Source organism: Hydra vulgaris, chromosome 01 (genome assembly GCF_038396675.1).
Source record: "Hydra vulgaris chromosome 01, alternate assembly HydraT2T_AEP".
Classification (NCBI taxonomy): domain Eukaryota; kingdom Metazoa; phylum Cnidaria; class Hydrozoa; order Anthoathecata; family Hydridae; genus Hydra; species Hydra vulgaris.
This window is the reverse complement of record NC_088920.1, coordinates 66983903-67006807: the sequence shown is the minus strand read 5'-3', so window position 1 is coordinate 67006807 and position 22905 is coordinate 66983903. Positions and strand designations below refer to the sequence as shown.

The 22905-nt window shown below is 28.4% G+C and overlaps 2 protein-coding genes across 2 annotated transcripts; one reads left to right on the top strand and one right to left on the bottom strand.

Annotated features, from left to right (window-relative positions):
* Positions 1-1375: 1375 nt before the first annotated feature.
* LOC100211951 (uncharacterized) lies at positions 1376-22228 on the top strand. The gene is made up of 4 exons (XM_065788990.1): positions 1376-1504; positions 1665-1923; positions 12293-12486; positions 21842-22228. Exons 1-4 carry the CDS (start codon positions 1462-1464, stop codon positions 22141-22143), a joined length of 798 nt encoding a protein of 265 aa, XP_065645062.1. The 5' UTR covers positions 1376-1461; the 3' UTR covers positions 22144-22228.
* Positions 8923-10138, bottom strand: LOC136075542 (uncharacterized). Its single transcript, XM_065788991.1, has 2 exons — positions 10010-10138; positions 8923-9559 (listed from the first exon to the last, which is right to left on the bottom strand). The coding sequence occupies exon 2, from the start codon at positions 9521-9523 to the stop codon at positions 9059-9061; it is 465 nt and encodes a 154-aa protein (XP_065645063.1). The 5' UTR covers positions 9524-9559; positions 10010-10138; the 3' UTR covers positions 8923-9058.
* Positions 22229-22905: the final 677 nt, after the last annotated feature.

Below are 22905 nucleotides of genomic sequence, written 5' to 3'. Positions count from 1 at the left end.
TAAATAAAAATTATGTAAAGTTTAGTTTTTATAATACAGTTAGGTTGTTGCAATATTATAATAAAGTCTATTTTTTTATATTTAAAAAATAAAAACCGCGTTGCATGGAACTGCTGTTCTACAAAAATAAATAAATACGGAAACCGTATATCTCAGAGAATGTGTTGTAAGTTTGCTGACCGACTTTTTCCGTTAATTTGTCCGGAAAAAATGAAACACGGAAACCGTAAATTTTTTACGGAGAATGTGCTATCTCTTTGCTTTCTCCATTGAATCTACAACAAATTTGTAACAGTGTCTGTAATATGCTGTATGATTACTCCACCTTTCATCATCGTTGTTGGTTAAGTTAACAAAACTGCTTATCTGACTGTCGGATAAAACTGTGTATAAGGTAAATGTGTGAGTATGTAAACTTACACATGTATTCTTGGGCGCTGTTGGATACAAAATCTATTCTCTAATGAGCTAATAAAAGAATCTAAGTATCTATGTGTAATCTTTCAAGTCGATACCTTTGAGAACCGTTGAATGATACCATTTATTTTAAATGTTTATGAGTATTTTTGATGTAATTGTCTAGAATTTTAATCGTTTTGCTATTTCCTTGTTAATCATGGAGCCATTTTTCATAGCATTGAACCAACCTAACCATGGAACCATCCTTCATATTTATTATTTTTCACTTTTTTGCTTTCCTTACTGCTTTTCAATCCATTTCTGTGCATCATAACTTTTATTTCTTATCAAAAAGTTTTATATGTGACTTAACTTGTCATTATAAGAAAAATTATCAAATTAAAATATAAATTAATATAAAAAAGTAGAATAAATAAAATAGTTATAAATAAAAGTTGGATGGAGAAAAATGTATAATGGAAATCAATTATAAAATTTGCGTGCCAAGTTTTTTCACAACATTTTACGGTGTTTTTTCAATTTTTTTTATCAAAAAAAAAAATGTTAATAAAAAATGAAATATCATAAGTTGAACTTATTATCGATATTTTAATTATAAAGAAAAAAGTTTTCCCGTCATGCAAAAAAAGAAACAACGCTTTTAGCAAATATGATTACATTTTATGATCTTTGAAAAAAAAGTTGAACCAATATATATATATATATATATATATATATATATATATATATATATATATATATATATATATATATATTTATGAATACATATAAATATATATATATATATATATATATATATATTCAAAATTATTTATTTTATATCTATTTAAGTAGTCATGGAAACAGCTCAAAACTATCAATTGGTAAACATGGTAACAAACTGTTCGTGCAAGCCATGAATATTGGTAAAATATTTATGGCTTATGATGTATAGAAATCATAAATTTATAATTTTAATTAATTTGACTCGGAAAAACATGTGATCATAAATGTTATGTTTAAGTTATTTCATTTTTTTACAAAAGTTTTGGATCATGAAAAATGTCAGAACTAAAAAAAAAGCTTTTCACTATCAAGGTGTTAGGTAGATATTGTTGTTTTATATAAAATTAGCAACAATATCTGTAATAGATATTGTAGTGAAAATTTTAGCACTTATATTTATAAACATAAAGTTATATATGATACCTTGAATTAAAAAGTTTACATTGAAATATAATTTTAAACAGTATAGTTTTTTTTAGGTATTGTTCAAGTTATTGTCAGCTTATTATCAGTAGTATTAGGAATAAGTGAAGTTGCTTCTGCTAATACTAATGAGTGGTCAGGAAACTCTGGAGCAGGAATATGGGGAGGCATATGGATTGGTATCACTGGTATTTTAGGAATACTTTTAGCTTCATCTAAAAATAACAATTGCTTGAACGGAACTCATCTAAGTTTTTGCATTATCACAATGGTGGTTACTTGGATCAACGGTATCATATACATTGCTTTTATAAGGTAATATAGTTTATTTTAAGCAAAATCCTAACTGAACTGAAAAGATCACATATCGACTTGACTCTTTAAAAAATGTTTCACAATGGTTTTAGTTTTTCCATTCAATAATTTAACTTTGCTGAGTTTGAAAATTGACATATTAATCATTTTAAGTTATATATTGAAAATAAAAAGTTTAATATATATTAAAACAGAATTAGAATTTAACATATAGTGGTTTGCATTAGAACATTATCAAGACATTATCAAGAACATTATCAAAACTAGTGTATAGTCGAATGATCAAGTTTTAATGACCAAATGAATTGTAAATATTTTTTATTAAAAAAAAATAATAATAATAATTTATTGGTATCTGCTTTCTAATAAAAAAATTATGACGATGTCATAAAAAATATATAACAGAATAAATAATGTTTTGCAAGTGTTTTACATCAAAATAACTGTTTTTTCAATATTTTTATTTTTATTTTTTATTTTTATTTTTTTATTATTTCAGTTTACAAAGTCAGTCGTTATACAATAAAATAAACTATTAAAATACTTTTACAAATATATAAATATAGCAGACTAACAATATAAACTAGGTTTCCAAAAGAAGATCACAAGGATCTTGTCATCGGGACCTTATAAAATATAATAAAATATATAGTTTTTTACATCTTTTTTAATTTTTTTTTTTTACAATAATTGTGAAGTGCTAGGTATTATGAAGAATACATATATATTAATCTTTTACACGAGTTAGACTGTAAATAATATAAACTAGCAAAATATTGTAAACAATATAAAATACAAAACGTGAGAAAAAAGAAAAAAATAAAAGTTCACAAGTTAAAATAACAAGAAATTAAATTTTTTCAAGTGATTAGTAATATTGTAAAATGTTATCTTGAGAAAGAATAAATCAGCACTTTTATGGTCATTTTTATGTTAGCTTGGGTGGAGCACTTCTACCGAGATTTGATTTTTGATTTTTTTTTTATATTTGTTTCTTGTAAAAGTTTTTTCCTCTAAAATTGCTAGTTCTTCGAATAAACTTTGTTCGACTTTTTTCCAAGTACTTTTTATTATTGGTTTTGTTATTTCTGTTGTTTCTGCAGACATATGATTAACCTTAATGCTTTTCCAAAGTAGGTCTTAGCATTTTTAATCTTTGAGATTTAGGGCTGTGACGCTCGGGTAACTGATTGAGAAATGCCTGTTATTCTTTTATTCATCTTTCTTTAGTTACCAGTACTCAAGGCTAAAGAGTTTCTGACGCAACTGGTTTAGCAAGTTATGAAAGCTGTCTTATTTATACCTTTTGTTTTGTGTTTCTCTTGCAAACCACTTTATTTTTCTACACTCGTTTATTATTATTATTTTTAAACATCTTCACTTCCAACAACACTACAAGCAACCACTATTAGAGTTGGAAGTTACTGGAAAAAAAAAGATGAAAAGCAAAATAATATTTAATAGACGACTTAAAAGATTGCAAATTACGTGAACTAGGAAAACAAGATGAACGGATCGATTTTCAAAGAACTTATGTTTGTGGAAAAAAACTAGTTGAAAAAGCATTTTTTGAGCACTTAGGAACAGTCACAGTAAAAGGATGAGGCTTAATTGAATAACAAATAAAACGAGAACAAATTTTAGTAGAAAAGCAACATTTTAAAAAGAGAAGCAACATTGTTGAGATGCGGTAATGGTTAAAAGTTGGCTGCAAGAGCAGGTTCAACTATGTTTACAATTCGTTTTTGCACCTTGTCCAAAAGAGAAAGAGCATAATTTGTGGATCCGCTCCAGATATGACAATAGTATTCCATACAAGCACGGATTTGATATTTATGAAGATAAAGAATAAAATCCAAGTAAGGTCGGAAGTAAGAGTAAACCCTATAAGACGAAGGATAGATGACTCATCAAGATAAAATCTTGAGGAACCCCTGAAATTAAAGGAAATGAAGAAGAATGGTTTCAAAGGGTTTAGAAATGTCAAGAGCAATAGCCTTAACCTTTCCACATTTGTCTAATGAACGATAAAACCTATCAGTTATTACCGTTAATAAATCGGCTGTAAAACAAGAAGATTGAAAACCATACTGGTGATAATAAAAAAATAATTTATTAGATTCAAGATGGGAGATTAAGTGCCTTAAAAACCTTGCTTATGATAGGAAGAGGACTAATGGGACGGTAGCTAAATGAGTCAGATCACTCTCCAGATTTTTTGAAAATAGGTATAACAGCAGTGCCGTAGCATGCAAAAACGACACCCAGTGCAAGACTAAAATTGCTCCCCCCCCCCCTCTTACTTCAAAAATAACAATGTTTCAATGTTTTTCAAATGTCATTTTAAGTTTACTCTTCTGGCCTTCAGTGATGTGAAATCATTTATAACATCATCATAGTTAAGAGAGTTTGTCAGTGTCGATTTAATTGAGATGATAGACAAATTTGATAATCTGTCTTTTTCCAGTGAAGATCTTAAATAGCTTTTTAATATCTTCAACTTACTGAAATCTCTTTCAAAAGATGCAACTGTCACTGGTAGTATCAAAAATATTCTCAGACAGATTTCAACGTTTGGGTAAGCAGCTTTCAAAGAGTATTTATGAATAAGCTATAAAGGATTAAGTGGGTTGGCTCTTTTTAGGTTATCCATTAAAGATTCTGCTTGAAATTTGAAATTTTCCATTTCTGAAATTAATTAATTTTGTATTCAATTTTTTGGCATGTTACTAAAAAGAAAAATTTCGTTTAAAAGTTATGAAATATCTATATTTTTTTATATCTATATTTCAAAACTACTAGTTAAAAAAAGTTTTACGAAAAAAAAGCTTACAAGTTTAATACCTACAATACCTTTCGCAATTGAAAAATGAGTTCCATTTATGTAGAACGCCAACATATTTATTTTATTTACAACTAAAAATTAATCACAGTAATATATAATATATAGTAATATATAAGAAAAACTAAAAAAACATAAAAAAATAACAAAAATATTGCTTAAAATTAATAACATTTTATATAACAATTTGATATATTTATGATGTAATATGATATACTTGATATATACTTAATATAATTATATCATTTTCATAAAATATAATAAAAAAAATACCTTAATCTTTTCTAAACAAAAACTTAAAGAGAAGTTTACTAAAACATATAAATGATGCAGAAAGCAAAAATTATATGTATACATTAATTATTTATATATAAGTGATAAAATACTATAATGATTTGTAGTTAATTTTCGCCCTGCCAAAAATTTCCGCCCTGTGTAACCGCACCTCTCACGCACCGATTGCTACGGCTCTAGCTAACAGATGCCGCTTTCTAGCAGGCTAAAAAGCAAAACTCTGATAAATAGCATTTGTTAAATAGTTTTGAAAATATAGACAACAGCTCCAAAAAACACTTCTGCAAAATTATAACAGGTATGTTGTCTGAAGAGTTCAAACAGGAAATTACTTTAGATACCGAAGCTGGAGTAATACGAGTGTCAAACAAAGCATTAGCCTGTTTGTCGGCTATATTAAGTATGATGTGATTAGTGGAATCAAGACATGAGATTGATAAAAGTTCTCAGCAAACAACTCAGCTTTGTCTTTAGGTAAGGTAATAAAATCTGAACCATGCTAGAGAAGAGGAATAAAAAATTTTCCCTTATTACAGACACTGTTAAAGATTCTCCAGAAGTCTCTAGAGCCTAATTTTTGAGATGAAATTCAAGATTTTGTGACCTGAAAGCAGTGAGTTTTGGCGTTAGACAAAACCTTTTTACAATAGTTTCTAGTAACAGTAAAAAGAATTCTGTTTTCAGGAGAATTACTTTGGCGATAGATATGGTAGTAATGGTTATGATTGGAAATTGCAGCAGTACAGGAAAGATAACACAGTAAAAGCGCAGAGGTAAACCATGGAGAAAAGTGAGGCTTGACTTGGAATCGTTAAAATGGAAACAAAGATTCCATGCCAGCCTGAATCCAAGAAGCTACATCAGAAGCACATTTGCCAGTAAAAAAACAAAAGATCTTTACCCAAGGGCCATCACGAAGTGAATCACGGAAAGAGTCCAGTCAGCTTTAAGGTAGTTTTAAGAATTACCATGGATAGAGGGATTCTGATGATAAAGGAGAATGAAATAATAGTTTTAGAGAGATCAAATTGTGATCAGTAGCACCTAAGGGTGAATGTGGAGAAATTAATCACTGACTAAGATCAGAAAAAAGACCTAATTCAAGTAGAGAAGGTAAATGATTCGGATTATCTATAAAGCGAGTTACAAAGTTGACTGTTTGTGTTAGAGATTGAGGAAGGTAAAAGATGTAGGCCTACCTGCAAAGTTACTGACACTAGATCCAAGCCATTTCGTGTGATGAGCGTTAAAGTCACCAACAACCACGATATGGGCTGAAGGATAAAGAGAAAGGGCTTTGAAAATTTGATCAGAAATAACATCAAAAAGAGTGCAGTCTTAAGATGAAGGATAGCGATATAGAACAAAAAGAAAGTTGGTAGATTGAAGTCAAAATCACATAGAAGAATAGTCTGTGGATTTAAACCTAATTTACCTACAAATGGGTAAACTTTTACAAATGTAAATACCCTGGCCAATCATGTGACTAATGGAGTCTTTACAAATTAAAAGAAGATAACCATCAACACGAAAATCACAAGATGGGACCGCTAAACTCAAATTAGTCTCAAAAAGAGCAAGTAGGTCTGGTGAACATTGCAAGAGATAAGACTTAACAGAAGAAATGTTAATTCAAAGACCACGAATATTAGTAATTCATAGATTTAGAGTTCTTGGTGATGATGATGGCTTTTATGTTTTATAGTTATTGATATTTTAGTCATTTTTTAAGTTGTGTAAAGAACTTTACTCAAAGCTCAAGTAGTACTCATTACACTAACTAATAGATTAATTGCCTCATTACTATTAATAAACTCTCAGTTGTAACAAAAGGGCTCCAACCCAGCTAGCACACAAACGTTGATAAAACGTAAGAACAATTTGCGTGCTGCGTTGGCCCAATATCGATCGCCAACGTTGCTTTTATATTATTTTGGTTACAAATGCGACGTCGCCAACAACCAAAAAACAGCGTTTGCCCAACTTTGTACTATAAGTCCGCATTGCGTAATATTTTACGTTGATTCAAGATTGTATTTTACGTTAGCAAAACGTTATATTTTACGTCGGTGAAATGTTGTATTTTAAGTTGATTCAATATTATACCATGGAAGTATAAAACAGATGGAAGTTCATCAAGCCGGAAATATCAGAGCAATTTTAAGTCCTCTTGGGAGTATTCTTGTAGCCGACAAAAAAAAAAAAAAGTTTAAAAAATCAAAAAAAAGAGTTTTCTAAATTACTAAAGCTTAAAGTTTCATTAGCTGTATATCATAATTCCATTCATTCTAGTAATACTCCATTCATTTAATATGAAGTTCATAAAAAAGTTGTTTGCCGTTTCGTCGCGCCATTTTTAATGTTTATACTTGAACATTATAGACCTATTTCAAATGTTTACAAAATATTCAATCCCGTGGACATGCGCACTAAACTGGCAGGCAAAAAAAAAAAAAACATTCTGCAATAAACATTTAGGAAACTCGCATTTTATTATTTTTTTCGCCTAAAATTACAGCTCTAGATACGTTTGTAAGTTATTTAAAAAAATGCCTGATAGTTGCTGTGTATGGGATATGCAAATAGAAGAAGTTTTAACTTTAAATTTTAAAATTTTAACTTTAAACTTTTAAATTTAAACAAAGACATAAAGTGATAAAATGTTTTGCAGAATTGTATGAAATCTAAGTAAGATAAAAAAACAACCTAATGAACCACACCCTTCTGTCTTTATCAATTTATTGATAAATCTCCTTACATTTTGCTTAAGAATATTTACATAAACTATATTTGTATATAACTAAGGGTAGTTTTATTTTATCTATAAAAAAGCCTAAGGAACCTTTGGGTTGTGCTAAGATCACAGAGCCCAACTAATGATTCATACAGCAAATAATGTTGTAGAGCTGTTTACCTTGCAAATATGTTACAAGCCTTAGGCATTTTGCAGTGGGTAATTAAGAATCCGAAGGTGCATACTGTTTGTAATAAATAGCTTATTTTATTTAAATATGACATTCTTCTATTGTGTTATATTACTATATCTAATAAAAATATAATATGAATACGTAACCATAACATAAATATTAGTTAACACTAAATGGTACTTTTAATAAAGAAATATAGTAATTAACTCCTGCATTGAGGACAGAACCAGGAACCTCTTGGTTTCCTTGTAGCATATACTCATGAATAATGAAACCATTATTTGGAACAACTTGCATTACTGCATGAAGTCATGAGACCAAATTCAGGTTTCATGCAAAAACAACACTGTTTTCTATGTTGAAAGTCTTTGTCTCTTTTTCTGCTGACAATTTCTGGTAAAATAACATTGAAAAAATATTTAGCCAAAACATCAACAACTACTTTAAGAAAATCATTATCACGCTGTACAGTACACTGTAAATAATTGTTTTGCTCAACTGGGGACCACATAAAAAACACACCGAAGGTAACTTTGCAAACGAACATTTGTAATTGCATCTTAATAAAACCATTTTTATAATAATATGGGCATTTAATCTCTAAAACACCTTTTCCATGACAAGAACAGGTAAATATTCCATCAGGAGAAGCTCCCAAAAAAGGCATATCAGTCATAACATAAAAACCAGAATTAATAAACGAAAATTTGCTGTGCTTCTTTAACTGGGCCTCATAAAATGTATTTTTGGCACAATTTTCCATTTTCTTACCGTATTGTGTAAATTTGCTATAAAAATATTTTTTATATTGCATGATTTCTTGGATAAGAGATTCACTGAGAACAAATTTACTTGTGTGAAATACATTAAAACATATTGAAGCTGTAATTCTTCCTGCCCGATAAACCTGCCAAGCTGATGATAGATTTTGTTGATATGTTACTTTGGCAAGTTGATCATATTGTTTTTCAAAATAAGTTTGACTAAAGTCTTCATAAAGTTGTTTTGAGTGTTTTAAAAGCTCAAACTGAGATAGATCTTTGCAAGTAGGATCAAAAAAGCTAGTTATAGGTTATGGTAAACAATTCGTCTCATCTTTAGAACCTGACTCAGTATCACTTGATTTATGATGGCTATTACTATCTAAGCTGGTAAATATAACAGATTTAGGATTGGATTGGCTAATTGATTTGATTGAATAATTCCCATTTAATTTAAACATAGTTGATGCTCTTATACTTTTTGTTTTCTTTTTTAATACAAACTCATTAATTGAGGGTAACTGTCCTCTTTTTTTATTTTTGCTAAAATTCATAGCACTTAATGGTGCTGCATTAACACTGCGCTTTGAGGCATTCCATGAACAAAGCTGACTTGTTGACGCATCTTCTTTATTCAAACAATGATGCACAGCAGCCTCAAGTTTAAAAAGTAGAGCTGCAATATGTGAGCAAGTTGAACCTAGTCCCACTGGACAAGTGCAGCTGCTTTTTTCAACCCACCCATCTTTGTGAAGACAAACCCATACATCATACATGGAACTTTTTATGCTGACTCGTTGGCTTGGAAGAACCTAAATAAAGATAACACCTATTTGCAGTAAAATATGAAAAGTTATTTCTATATAATCAAATTTTTGTCAACTTTGCTATACTCTAAAATGTAGTTCTCAAAATTTAAAATTAATTTTTTGAATTATAAAAAAGTTGGATGTAATGAAATGTTTATTTAATTTCTCCTACTCTATATAGCGTAACTAAGTTATTTGACAGTGATAGTGAACAAAAATCGCTTTGCTACTATTATACTAAAATTAAGAGCAAACAAATTAGTTTAAAACCAACATATAATATATATACCCACATATACATATATGTATATAAAAATGCAGCTGTGTATGCAGTAAATTTATTGCAGACATGTGTATGCAGACAGAATTAATAATTGATTATGCTTATTTCAACTATGGACCTTGTACTTGTTGTCTCAAACAAAGTAACAAATAAAAAAATATATATATAACCTTAGTTTTTATAAAACAATAATCTTTGTTGATGCTGGGAGCATACCAACAATCCTGCACATGGCCACACAAAAAATATGTTTTATATGCCTCCAATGATTTATATGCTTTGGTATTTTCTTTTGTAAACTCACTGGGAGTGTCTATGAGAAAAATTAAAACGTCTCTTCAAGTAATGTCAGGCAACTTTGTAATGTCTTTTTTCCAAACACTTTTATTAAAATGTTCTGGATTTACTTCCATTGGGTTTGAAATATTTATTTTTTACTTATCGATAATTGATTTTAATATTTTAAATCAAGTATCGATCAAAACTTTTATCAAGTAAAAGTAAATGTTGACTATAGTTAAACCGCTATCGCAATTTTGTTTTGCCTGCCAGTATCTGCGCGCTTATTGTTTACATTTTGCTTACACGTCACTTGAAATTGGTCTATTGGCGAACCGTCAAAATATTTTTAAATCATTACAAACGTACCTATTTGCGTCAACGTATGACAAGATTAGGCGTTTAAGTGCAGTCTTGATGTCATTTTCTTACTGTTTACGAAGCAAAAGGTTACAAGCATAATCCCGAAGCGTTTCAATGCGGTTGGACTTTCATCAAATCTATATTTCCATGGTTATACTGTTTGCACATTGCGCAACCGTAATAACCCTCGCACCATTGTTAAGCATCGCACCAGGAAAGCAGCCATAGATAACCATACCTATATTATTTATTTGCTCAAGAACATACCAGTTTCTAAATAGAGAGTTTTGCATCCATCTAATTCCTGTGCCCTAAAGGTGCATCCTCGTAGTAGAAGTGTTTGTTTTTTTTATTTCCATTTAGAAAACAGGTAACTTTCTTCCTTAAAAATAATAAATGGTGGTAGATATCTTCCATCCACGAACACGCAGAACAGTACGGAATACATAGTTCTGAAAAAGAAGCAACTAGCTTGCATGGATCTTTAAATTTCAGAAGCACAAATACTTTCTTTATTAAGTGATTCGTGAAGTTCCCAAACTCATTAAAATCGTACAATGTTATGATTATTAACTCTACGTAATAAAATAGTAAAGTTTTTAACAACTTCTCTTGTTAAACTTTTAGTTCTCGACAGTGATTTCAGTTTTACTTGACTTTATCTATTTATTGGTAATTTCATTTTTACTGACAGTATTTCAGTTTTACTCAACCGTACTTCATCAAAGTGACATAATATAGTATAATTTAATATAAAATAATTAATTCAATATTATAAATTTAATATAATATAATCTTAAATGAAATTATTAAACCTTTATATTTATATTTCAAATTTCTTTCATTTTAAAATTAAGCATATTATAACATTATTATTAAGTATATTATAACAAACTAAGTATTATAATAAACAAAGTGCTAAATGTTAAAACTTTTACGCATAAAGCATACTTTTTTACATACCTAAATAACTGATAAATATCAATTAAACCAGATTAACCTAAACAAAATTACTTTACCCAACTTTATTTTTTGTTCATAAACTGTAATAAAGTAAAATTTTTCTTCAATTTGAAGTGATTACAAACTTTACATGGTAATAACCCATGAATGACTTTTTAGCGTCTACTTTTTTATATTTTTCTGAGTGCTTAAGGTTTTTATCTTGTTGAAATAAGTTGTTAACATCTTGAATTATATACAACTTAATTTTTTTTATGCTGAACTAATAACATTAATCTTGCAAATCTGGCCATAGAAGTGCTTTTATTTTTAAACACTGAACATTCAAGCACATCTAGTTATTTAGTCAGATGAAGGAGGTTTATCTGACCAAATAATTTGTCTTCATTAGGTAATAGTGCAGTTTTTATGTTCATTTTTTATTGACTAATGAAAAACTAAAACTTTTCATTTATGTAAATAAAAAACTTGAGTTTTTTTCAGAAATGATGTTAATACCATTATCTACTTCTATCTCATCAGTAAAAATGCAAAAATTTTTAATCGTAATTGGACAATGCATCTTTTTCCACTTTTTGTTGTTGCTTTTTTTTAAGATCAACGAGTTTTCTCCTTCGCTTTTCTAACATCTTCAAAATATCAATAATGATTCTTTTTTCAAATCTAACCTTACATGCCATATATTGATTAGTTTTTTCAAATTTATTTTGCATTTACATTGCATTAGATCGCAATAATTCTTCCTTTATTGACATCTTCATATCTTGCTCTATTGAAATCATTAAGAATCATTTAATCTTTATGTTATATATTATGTGTTATATATTATATGTTATATCCTCATTTAGTTACACAAACAATTGCTGGCGTTTGGGTACTAATAGTGGCTATGGATTTGGATGCAACTATAACGTTTCAGCTGCTCGTGGAATATCTGGAACGCTTCTTATGTTAATGATCATAGAATTTACAATTGCTCTTACAGCATCTATTTTAAGCTGTCAAACACACAATAGTTGCTGTGGTAAATCAAACGAAACAGGTAAAAAAAAAAATGTTATAAACTACATGAAAAAAATATGTATATATATATACATATATATCATTAAAAATATATATATATATATATATATATATATATATATATATATATATATATATATATATATATATATATATATATATATATATATAACTCATTGTAAAATTTCAACAGGAGTGGAAGCTTATAAGGTGCCCAGATATTGGTTTTATATATAAATTTTTTTTTAATGATAATGTTTAAGGGTGGCCCACGGGCCCTAAACTTTTTATTTTTGATGATTTTTGTATATTTTTCGGAAATTTCAACGCCCGTGGGCCACCCTATAACAATATAGAAAAAAAAATTATTCACTCTTAATAAAAATTTTTATGTAAAAATTCTCAATAAATCTGAAAAAATAAGGAAAACCGAATATTTTGCTTTTTCAATCATTTTCTTTGTAATTTCTTATGATGACATTTTAATCATTTTTTTTACAGTTAAACCATCAAAAGTTTTAAATATCATACCACAATATTGCATTTTATATATAAATTTGAGAAAATATTAAAAAAGAATTTTTTTTTTTGATCATGGTACAGTTTTGTGGACTAAAAAGTCAAATAATGCTTAAAGTAGCATTTGCTGCAAGATCATTCTTCTTGGATCCTTGTTTACTTCTCTTGTAGATATGTTTAAAAAAGAACATATCTTGCCTCTTCTCCTCCTTATTGGATTTCATAATAAGCTCCTGAACTAATTTGATTGCTCTCTCAGAAGATTCATTGACTACATCTAGAGATTTGATGGTAGTCTCAAACTCTATATAAACATCATTCAGTTCCCAGATCTGTGAAGGGGTTTTAAGCCACTGTATTTCCCCCTTTCCATGGCCAATCTTATCAAAGATCAGCTAAGATTGCTCAATAACAAGAGATGCTAGAGATGGAGACTGATCTTGGGAGTAGTCTAGTGAGTGAAGAACCTTCTTATCTACTTCAATACACTCCAGTTTGAAGACATTGGGTCTGTCCAAATGACTATAATACTATAGAGTTTCTGAGCTAACTTGTCCCTATCAGGGTAATTCTTATCAGCTAAAGCAAATACAACTAAAACTGGATTTAAGTACCAGTCATGCTTTGACATTGATTGGACTACTTCAGTAGCTCCAGGAAGATTTATTTCCATAAACCTCTTCATTTGCCAGAGGGCTTTTATATCCTATAAAAAATTTAAAGTAAATAAGCAATATTCTATTGGTAAAGTTGACATGTTTTTATTTTTATTTTAAACCTTTATTAATTTTACCTGATATGGAGAAGCAGCTGGCACCTCAGCTCTAATTGAACCATTGAGCATAAAATATACTGACAAACATAGCCATATCAGATAATTCCTCTTTGTTCTCTTTAGTTAGACCAGGAATGTGATCGAGTAGAATGTACATTTTCAGATAGTACAAGGCTTTGGCCATGAACCTGGCATGGTGTACAGGTCAAGGCATATGAAACCTGAACCTCTTCTCTTTAGTAACAATCATCAAAGAGAGCTCAACTAACTCCTGGTAATATTTTCTTGATTTCCCATCCTGTATTTTATTAATTATTGTTTTTAAACATTATAATACATACAAAAATAGGTTACAGAACAATAATGTACTAGAATGAATGATTCATTTTACCTTTTTGTATGTCTTTTTGTTGATTAAATCTCTGTAGAACTGTTCAGATTCCAGTTGCTGTTGGTTTATCTAGGTTTTAGGTGGAGTTTCCTCTTCAGGGGCAGTATCTTTATCTAGATCATTCCAGACTGATTTGATTTTTTTAAACAGTTAGTTATCTGGTCCAGTAGATTTACTACTTGGGTACATCTTACAGAAGTGAGTAATATGACTCTCCAGAATATGGTGTTGGTAGGCGAAGATGTGGCCGTCCTAACATTTCTGACATTCTGGTATTTACACCTTGGAGTCTTCTCGTGTTTGATCCAGTGGTATCAAAACAGATACATTGTACTTTATTAGTGAGACCATAATTCTCTAGAAGATCATAAATAGCAATGAACTGCTGTTCTCCAGTCCCTAAATTAATAGGAGAAATACCTACTAACTTAGCTTTCCTATTAACTTTCACTAGTACAGGAAGTCTATCCTGAGTAAATGAAATATTTCCTGTATACTCTTTTACTATCTTTCCATCAAAATAAATAGAAATCAATTTATGACGAGAGTTGACTAGGTCCTTGATGTACTGTTGAATCTTTTCAGCTTCTGAATTAATCACATGTTCTATGGCTCTGAGAGAGGATGATTTAGAGATAACAAATTCACCAACATTTCCTCCTGAGAGAGCTATTACACTGCTTATGATAGCAGTGTGCTGATTCACTGAAAGACCTTCACCTGCAGCAGTTATACAAGTACGCCTGAGAATAACTTTAAGTAAAAGTACACTATTTTCTTTAGCCTGAATAGTTGTGGAAACAAACTCATCCAGATCACTTTCATCATCTTCTATGTTATATCCTATCCAAAATACCTTTTTAGATTCTGTTACAAAGTTCTCCCTCTTCATGAACTCTGTTGCTATTTCTCTATTCCTATGAGATTGCAGCTTCTTGTAGTTATTTAGCAACTTCCTTCTTAAAATGATAATGATGAAAGACTTATGGTCAAGTAATTACAAATTATATTAATATTAATGAAACAAACCTGAGAAAGTTCTATATATCACGAGTTTTATACGCCCCAAGCCTCCAAGGAACCACCAACTTAGACATAATACAGCAGTGATTCTTATCTTCCGGACAGATTTGTGTAAAACCGTTATTGTTGGTACAGCAGGCAAGATTTCTCAGAGCAGCATTAGGTATGATTTTACGAAGGTGAAGATAATACTGAATAATCTCTTTTCCTATGGCAAATTGCTTAGATGGAAGTGAGTCGCTTGATTTACCTACTAAGAGTATTTCATCGGCCCTCTTGCTTTTTTTTCCAGGAATTTTTGGCATTTTATCTATTTAATTATAAAAGAAATAATAATACATAACATAATTTAACTTTATATATTTTCATATTTAAGAATAAACGTATTTCTTAGAACTTTACTTGTATTTGTTTAAGTTTTACTATTAATTCAAGCAATATCTTAATTAGCTTTAATTATCTTAAAAAAAATATTGTTTATACTGGTAAATAATTTTCTACCCATATTTATGAGATTTTAACTGTAAAAAATGATAAAAATGTCATCATAAGAAATTACAAAGAAAATGATTGAAAAAGCAAAATATTCGGCTTTCCTAATTTTTTCAGAGTTTTTACATAAAAAATTTTATTAAGAGTGCATTTTTATTTGTTTCTATTACTCATTCTGAGTTAACTAATAATTTTTTTCTTCATTGTCATAGGGTGGCCCATGGGCGTTGAAATTTCCGAAAAATCTACAAAAATTGTCAAAAATAAAAAGTTTAGGGCCCGTGGGCCACTCTTGAACATTAACGAAAAAAAAAAATTTATATATAAAACCAATATCTGGGCACCTTATAAGCTTCCACTCTTGTTATATATATATTTATATATATATATATATATATATATATATATATATATATATATATATATATATATATATATATATATATATATATATATATATATATATATACATATATATATATATATATATATATATGATATATATATATATATATATATATATATATATATATGTATATATATATATATACATATATACATATACATTTAATTTTGATGGGCATCGTGGTTATCCTCCTCCGGCTAATTGCCATATAGAGGCCACATACCCGGGCCAGAAAAGACAAGTTCAACTCATTAAAGAGCATCATCACCTGCTTCGCTGATCAAGAGTAAGTGAGTTTAAGAAGAACAAAGAAATTTAGAGCGTAAGTCAGAAGAAGTCGAGTTAGGAAGATTACATAGAGAAAGCGGACAGAGATGTCCGCTTTCTCTATGCAATCTATATTGCACGAGATATTAACATGTGCAAACCATATTAGTAATTTAATTAAAGTATGAGTGTAAACATTATCATCATTGCTGATGACGTTTGTTTATACTAATTATCTTTTAATTCTGATGTTAATATATAACCATTATATATTATCAAATGTTGATCTGAATCTTACGTTTTTCAAGTCATTCTGTTTGTGGGTTTATTTTATTTTTTTGCTAAATGACGTTTATGTAAAGAAACTGTTTTTTTATATGAATGAATCAAGGTTAAAGTCACCTAAAAAGAGAAAGGTTTTTATTTTTGCTTGAATTATTTATAATTTAGTAATTATAGAATTTAGTATTAAATTTAGTAGAAAAGATTTATCAAGACCCGTAATCTTGGTAAATCTATTCTACATTTCTATGCTTATTCCTAATTCAATATTTTTAAGTAAGCTGTAGGAAACTATATACATTGTGATTATATCGTCTTTTAAAGTAATATATTAATATATATGATTAGACAATCACTGCCAGCCCTTAGTTTATGATATATATTTTATTATTTGCATATTTTTTCTGTAGATTTCGTAACGTGATGATTTGTGTAAAAGTCCTGTATTTTTTTAGTATTAATTAATAAAATCTTTCTTTACTAAATATACTTAATTAATCTTTACCAACTTCATTTCCAACCTTTTTCCATATTCTCGATTTCTTTCCGCACAATGGCTCAAAAATAAAAAATAAAAAAACACAAAAAATATTAAATATTAATACAAAAAAAAAAATTAAAAAACACAAAAAAAAAAAAAATACAAAAAAAACAACACAAAAAAAATATATATATATATATATATACATATGTGTATATATATATAAACACGACTTTATTTTTAAAAATATTGGCATATAAACTGAAGAATATTTTAGAAAAGATCGAAGTTAATTTAATGTAAAAAAAAGCTTGCTTCTTTCCTTTTCCTTTCTTATAATATAAAAGTGTATCATAAAAATATTTATAAATGGAAAAATATATAAAGTTGAACGATTTTTAAACTTATTGTAAATAACATATGCGTATTTATTATGCAGAGATAGTAAAAACTTTTGAAAATATTATTTTGTAATAAAAAAAAAAAATATATTAATATTCAGACTATAAGACTCGAATATATAATATTTGAGTCATCTGCTTCGACGTTTGCAACTCTTAAAGTCTATCTAGTTTTCACGTATAATTCAAAATTAGTGGCAAAGGTAAAGCTGATGCTAAAAAAACGGAAGAACCCAAAAAAGACACTAAAAAAGGTGGAAAAAAGTAGAATGTATATCTCTCCAATATTAGTCTTTAGGGACGTTTCTACTACGATATAATAAAATCTGATCACTATTTTAAGACGTTTTTTCTATTTATGATATACTGCAAACTTTTTTTCATTTTTTTCCAAAGTTTTTCTGTTTACAAAGTATATTTGATTTCAAATATGTTAAATGAAGTTCAAGTTGTGTTGTAATGTCTTTTTGAAACGATTTATAATTTATTTCTTTACTATTTACAATAAATGGATGTGTCAAATTTCACAATTTACAATAAATGCTGTGTCAAATTTTAAGAAACAAATTTTTTACTTTCTGAGATCTGTAAAACAATTGGTAAAAAAATCTCTCATTTTTTCGATAGCAGCAAAAAACTTAGTTTTAATAAAGCTCCCTGTATTTTGATACATTTTAAACGGTAGAAATGAATTAAATGTTGATTACTAATTTCTTAAAATAGGATAGATATTTAGGTTTCAAAAGAAACTTAAATTTTCTTAAGTCAAAAGTACAGTACTGTCTCGTCCTTGCAAAATTTTATTGAGATGATTAAGATAACCTGTCATAACCCTAGCAAATAAAAAAAGTTTGTAATCAATTGCTATTGTTAAACTCGGGTATTTCAAACCTTTTGATGACAAAAACTGTTTAAGAACACCCCTATATAAACAACAGACATTTTTATACAACAGATCAGAAAATTCTCCATTAACTTCATCAAGTAATAAACGATTTTCGCAAAGATTTAATTGTATGATGTATTTAATTATTTTTTGTACAAAGTCTATTTACAATTGGAATCTTGAAGAGATATGTTTGGCAAAATTAAAAAGTTGTTTAAAAAGTTAGTCAAGTTACGGTTTAACGTAATTAGATTAATTTCCATTTCTAATCTAACAATACTGTTTTCATACTGATTCTATTTTAAGTTTAAGCATTACATTCAAAAATTAACAATTTTTAAATAGTGTTAACATTTTTGGGTGCAAATTTTTATTCACACACTTTTACAGAACTATTGTATGAGCAAAACTATATAAATAGTTACACTTTATTTTAACTCTGTGCGCACAGAGTTGATGTTGCATATGCGACTTGCGCATAGAGTTAAAGTTGCATTTGAAGTTGCATATGCAACTTCAAATCGTTATTCTATTGAATTAAAAAATAAAACTTCGAAAAAATAATTTTACTATAAAGTTCGTTCATAAAATACGTCACGCTGTTAGGGGAAAGGGGGTTGGTGGTTTGTGACGAATCATGTAAAACTTGCTTCTTAAGTGTTTACAATTTTGTAACAAGGGGGAAGGGGTGGAGGTCAAAAGTAGTAGAAAATTGCGTGACGTAATTTATAGACAACCCCATATTAAATTAAACTTTTTTTTGTTTAAATAAAACTGAAGTATATATAATGCAGACATTTTAAAGAGTCACACAATTTGAATAAAAAAGCCATGTGCCGCGAGTTGCCGATCCCTGTTCTAAACCATCCATCATTTTTCCTAAAAGAAAAAAAGTTGTCTCTTTGATGTGTGTTAACGCGCAGATCTCCTAAGCACATTAATAACATAATAAGTAACTCTACATTGACTTATGCGCAAAAAACTTCTACCGCAGCTTTGATGTTTATTGAAATTTTAGGCTTTTTTAAAAACTCCCTTTTTTGTTATAGAATAAAATATCTTTATATATGTTATGTGTATAATATCAATATAACTTTTATATTTTATAAAATCGAAAAAGATTTTTAAAAAAATGTGGAGGCTGAACGCTCAGAACGCTGCGAGCTTTTGCCACTAAAGCAACTTTTTGCCACTTTGGCCACTAAAGTGTATTGTTCATAGAATATTTTAACACTTGTTTCATAAACAAAAGACTTTACTAAACGACAAATAAATGCTATAAATCAAAATAAAGGAGATGTCGCCGCAATGCAATTTTAAAGTAAAAGTAAAACTGTAAAACTTGATATATGTCTTAACATTACATAAATTGAAATTTACATAAGTTAGATGTTTACATACACTTTCGTTCACATTTTCTGATTCAAAAAGTGCTGCGACTCTTTCTTGCCATTAACTTGGGTGTAATGGCTGCCAAGAGTTCTATGCTAACACGCACGAATAATTAAAGGCAGCAGCAGCATGAGCGGCAGCGTTAAATTGGATATTAAAATATTTAGAATGTTTTTAATATTAATTTTGAATTGTTTTATTGAACCTAAAGATGTTCTGAAAAAAATGTGGACGATAATACACTCAACCTAATTTGGAAGTGTTAATATCACTCAACCTAACTTGCAACAAGTATTGTTCACAGTACTTCATTTTAGTCAGTCGATGTATAAACACTTCACAGCAAGCCTTTGAGCTGCAATGTTTACATCCTTCTTAATTTGCTTTTCGAAATTATTCCTTTTTTCACATTTTCTGCATTTTTTCTTTTCGTAAGAAATCTTAAAACTCCATTTCGAAACAAATATTTTTCGAAATTATTCCTTTTGTTGCAGTTTCAAAACCAGTGCTGAAAAACCATTTTGACAAGTTTTTTTTCGAAACTATTCCTTTTTTTAATTTAATTTTTTTGAAATACATGGTATGCTTACCGAGATAATTATGCTTATATATATATAAATATATATATATATATATATATATATATATATATATATATATATATATATATATATATATATATATATATATATATATATATATATATATATATATATATATACAGGTATGCTTACCGAGAAAATAGACTCGTTAGATTAGCACAATTTTCCATCGAAAATGACTTTGATTCTGAACTTGACTATTTAGCATTAATTGACGGTTTCGCAACCATAACAAAAATTTGAAATGAAAATTTCAATTCTGAATCTTGTGCTCCCCTGAGTGCCCCGAAAATTGCGTTATTATTAAAATTTTAAATTTTTTATTTTAAGTCGTAAAATCTTAAGTATTTAATAATGTGAATGCCTGGTTACAACTATTGTTCACACAAGGCCTAACTTGCTCAGCCTGACTTGCAACAAGTATACAGATCTTACTTTAGAGGGCATCCATAAAATATGTACGCAGTAAAACCACTGATTTATGACACCAACTTCTCCCTTTATGCTCTCTACAAACCCCCATTCTTATCGCTTTTCCCAACGCATAACTATACAAAACATTAACAACAAAAAAACTTTTAGTTAATTCGACATTTGTCTGTTACATAAAATATATTGGTTTTTTAAACTCGTAAAATTCAATGTTTTCTTAAAAAAAAATAATTCAGTAGAGATGGTCAAACCGCGTACTTACTTTCTGTTTTTAGCACTTCCCACCCCATCCTTTGTACTCATACGTACGTTTTTGAGTAACTCCCCTTTCCCTATACCTGCATACGTACTTTATATAAGACAAATTATTAGAAATATAATTTTAAATAGTAAAAAGAAGCAATTATTTCATATTTATTCCATTCAATAACTATGAAAAAAGAGCGCTCCAAAATTATTTAAAATAAAACCCGTTAACATTACACCATATCATATACCATTTAAAAATATACCTTTGTCTACTTTGTAATAGTAAGTCTGAGTTATGTATCTAAAGTTACCCTTTTTTGTATGGTTGTAAAAAAGTAATTGAAAAAAGCTGCAGTGCTGAGTTACCTACAGTACGTTGTAGACCTAATAAATTCGATAAAATAACTCTGCGTTTTTTATTGCTTAGATAGCCCAAATACAATTAATTCTTAGGTCTAATAAATTTAAATAACTCTTATTTATATAATTAATTATATATACTTATTTATTTTATAAATTTATTATAACCTAAATAATGAAACTAACTGTTTTTGAATTTATTTAAAAAGTAACTAACTGTTTTAGTTTATTAGATTTAAATTATCAATAGCAATTAATATCTTTACTTATTTAATTAAGTTTTTTTAGTAAATTTAAACCCAAAATATTATTATTTGTATTATAAGTTGAGAACCTTAGAGCAGCCACTACCTCAAAATATTGTCATTAAAATTTAAAATAACTCAATTGCTAATAACTTTACCATTTATTACTAGGACTCGTTATTGCACAGCAACAAGTAATTCCAAATAACGCTACAATTGTTACAATGCACCCTAATCAATTTCAAAACTTTCTCGCACAACCGGTTAATCAACCTGTTTACTATCAACCAAATCATGCTCAACAAACAGGAGCTTCTACAAACGTTACAATAACATTGCAACCTAACCAAAATCCAATTTACAGACAGTCCGTAAGTCCATCAATATATTATCATCCAGCTCAAGCCAATCTTACTTATGTTCGTCCAGCAAATGAACAAATAAACGAGCTTCCTCCTGCATATAGTTATTAGAGTTAAACTTTTCTTTTTGTTTGTACTTTCTATGAAATTTGCATACATTATTATGTTTGATTAACATTAATAAGCTATATAAAAAGTATTCTTTTTTAATAACTTGTATTGAAAATAATAATCTTTTAGTATAAAGTATTTTTGATTTAATGAAAAATCTTATTACACTTTGTAGACGCAAAAGTTTAAAACGATTTGTTTATAGAATAGTTCATTTTAAAGTTTTTATTAGTCAGTATTAAAAAGTCAGTGTTAAAAGTCTTAGTATTAAAGTATTGAGCAGTTAAGATTTGCGTAAGTAAGTATAGATTAAAACTAGTAAGATTTGCGTAAGTAAGTACAACGTAAAACAGGTAAGATTTGCGTAAATAAGTACAGTGTAAAACAGGTAAGATTTACGTGAAACAGGTAAAAAATAAAGGGATAAAAATAAGCAAGAAATAAAACGCTTATTCAAATTTTTGCTCAATCGGTTGTTTAATTTTTAATAAAAAGTATTAACGAGTTATTAACCGGGAGGCTGAATAAGTGCAAACTGGCACAAGCGCAAATTGGATTAAGTGTTTAGCATAAATTGGCATATGCATGAACTGCGCCGAAAAATTTTGCAAAACCTGGCATAAGTTCGCAAAAGAGTTTAAAAACATTGACATTGAATTCGTATTTATGCTATTTCGCACTTTTTCCAATTTGCCTATATGCCAATCTTAAACACTTCTACACCTTTTCAAGATGTAATTGAGAACTTGAAAGTTGTAATTA

Bases quoted from the DNA above. Each gene is read 5' to 3' on its own strand.
- LOC100211951 (XM_065788990.1), top strand. From the start codon at position 1,462: ATGTCAGAACTAAAAAAAAAGCTTTTCACTATCAAGGTGTTAG. The intron at 1,505-1,664 runs GTAGATATTGTT...AGTTTTTTTTAG, and splicing joins TTTCACTATCAAGGTGTTAG to GTATTGTTCAAGTTATTGTC. The intron at 1,924-12,292 runs GTAATATAGTTT...ATCCTCATTTAG, and splicing joins ATATACATTGCTTTTATAAG to TTACACAAACAATTGCTGGC.
- LOC136075542 (XM_065788991.1), bottom strand. From the start codon at position 9,523: ATGTATGATGTATGGGTTTGTCTTCACAAAGATGGGTGGGTTGAAAAA.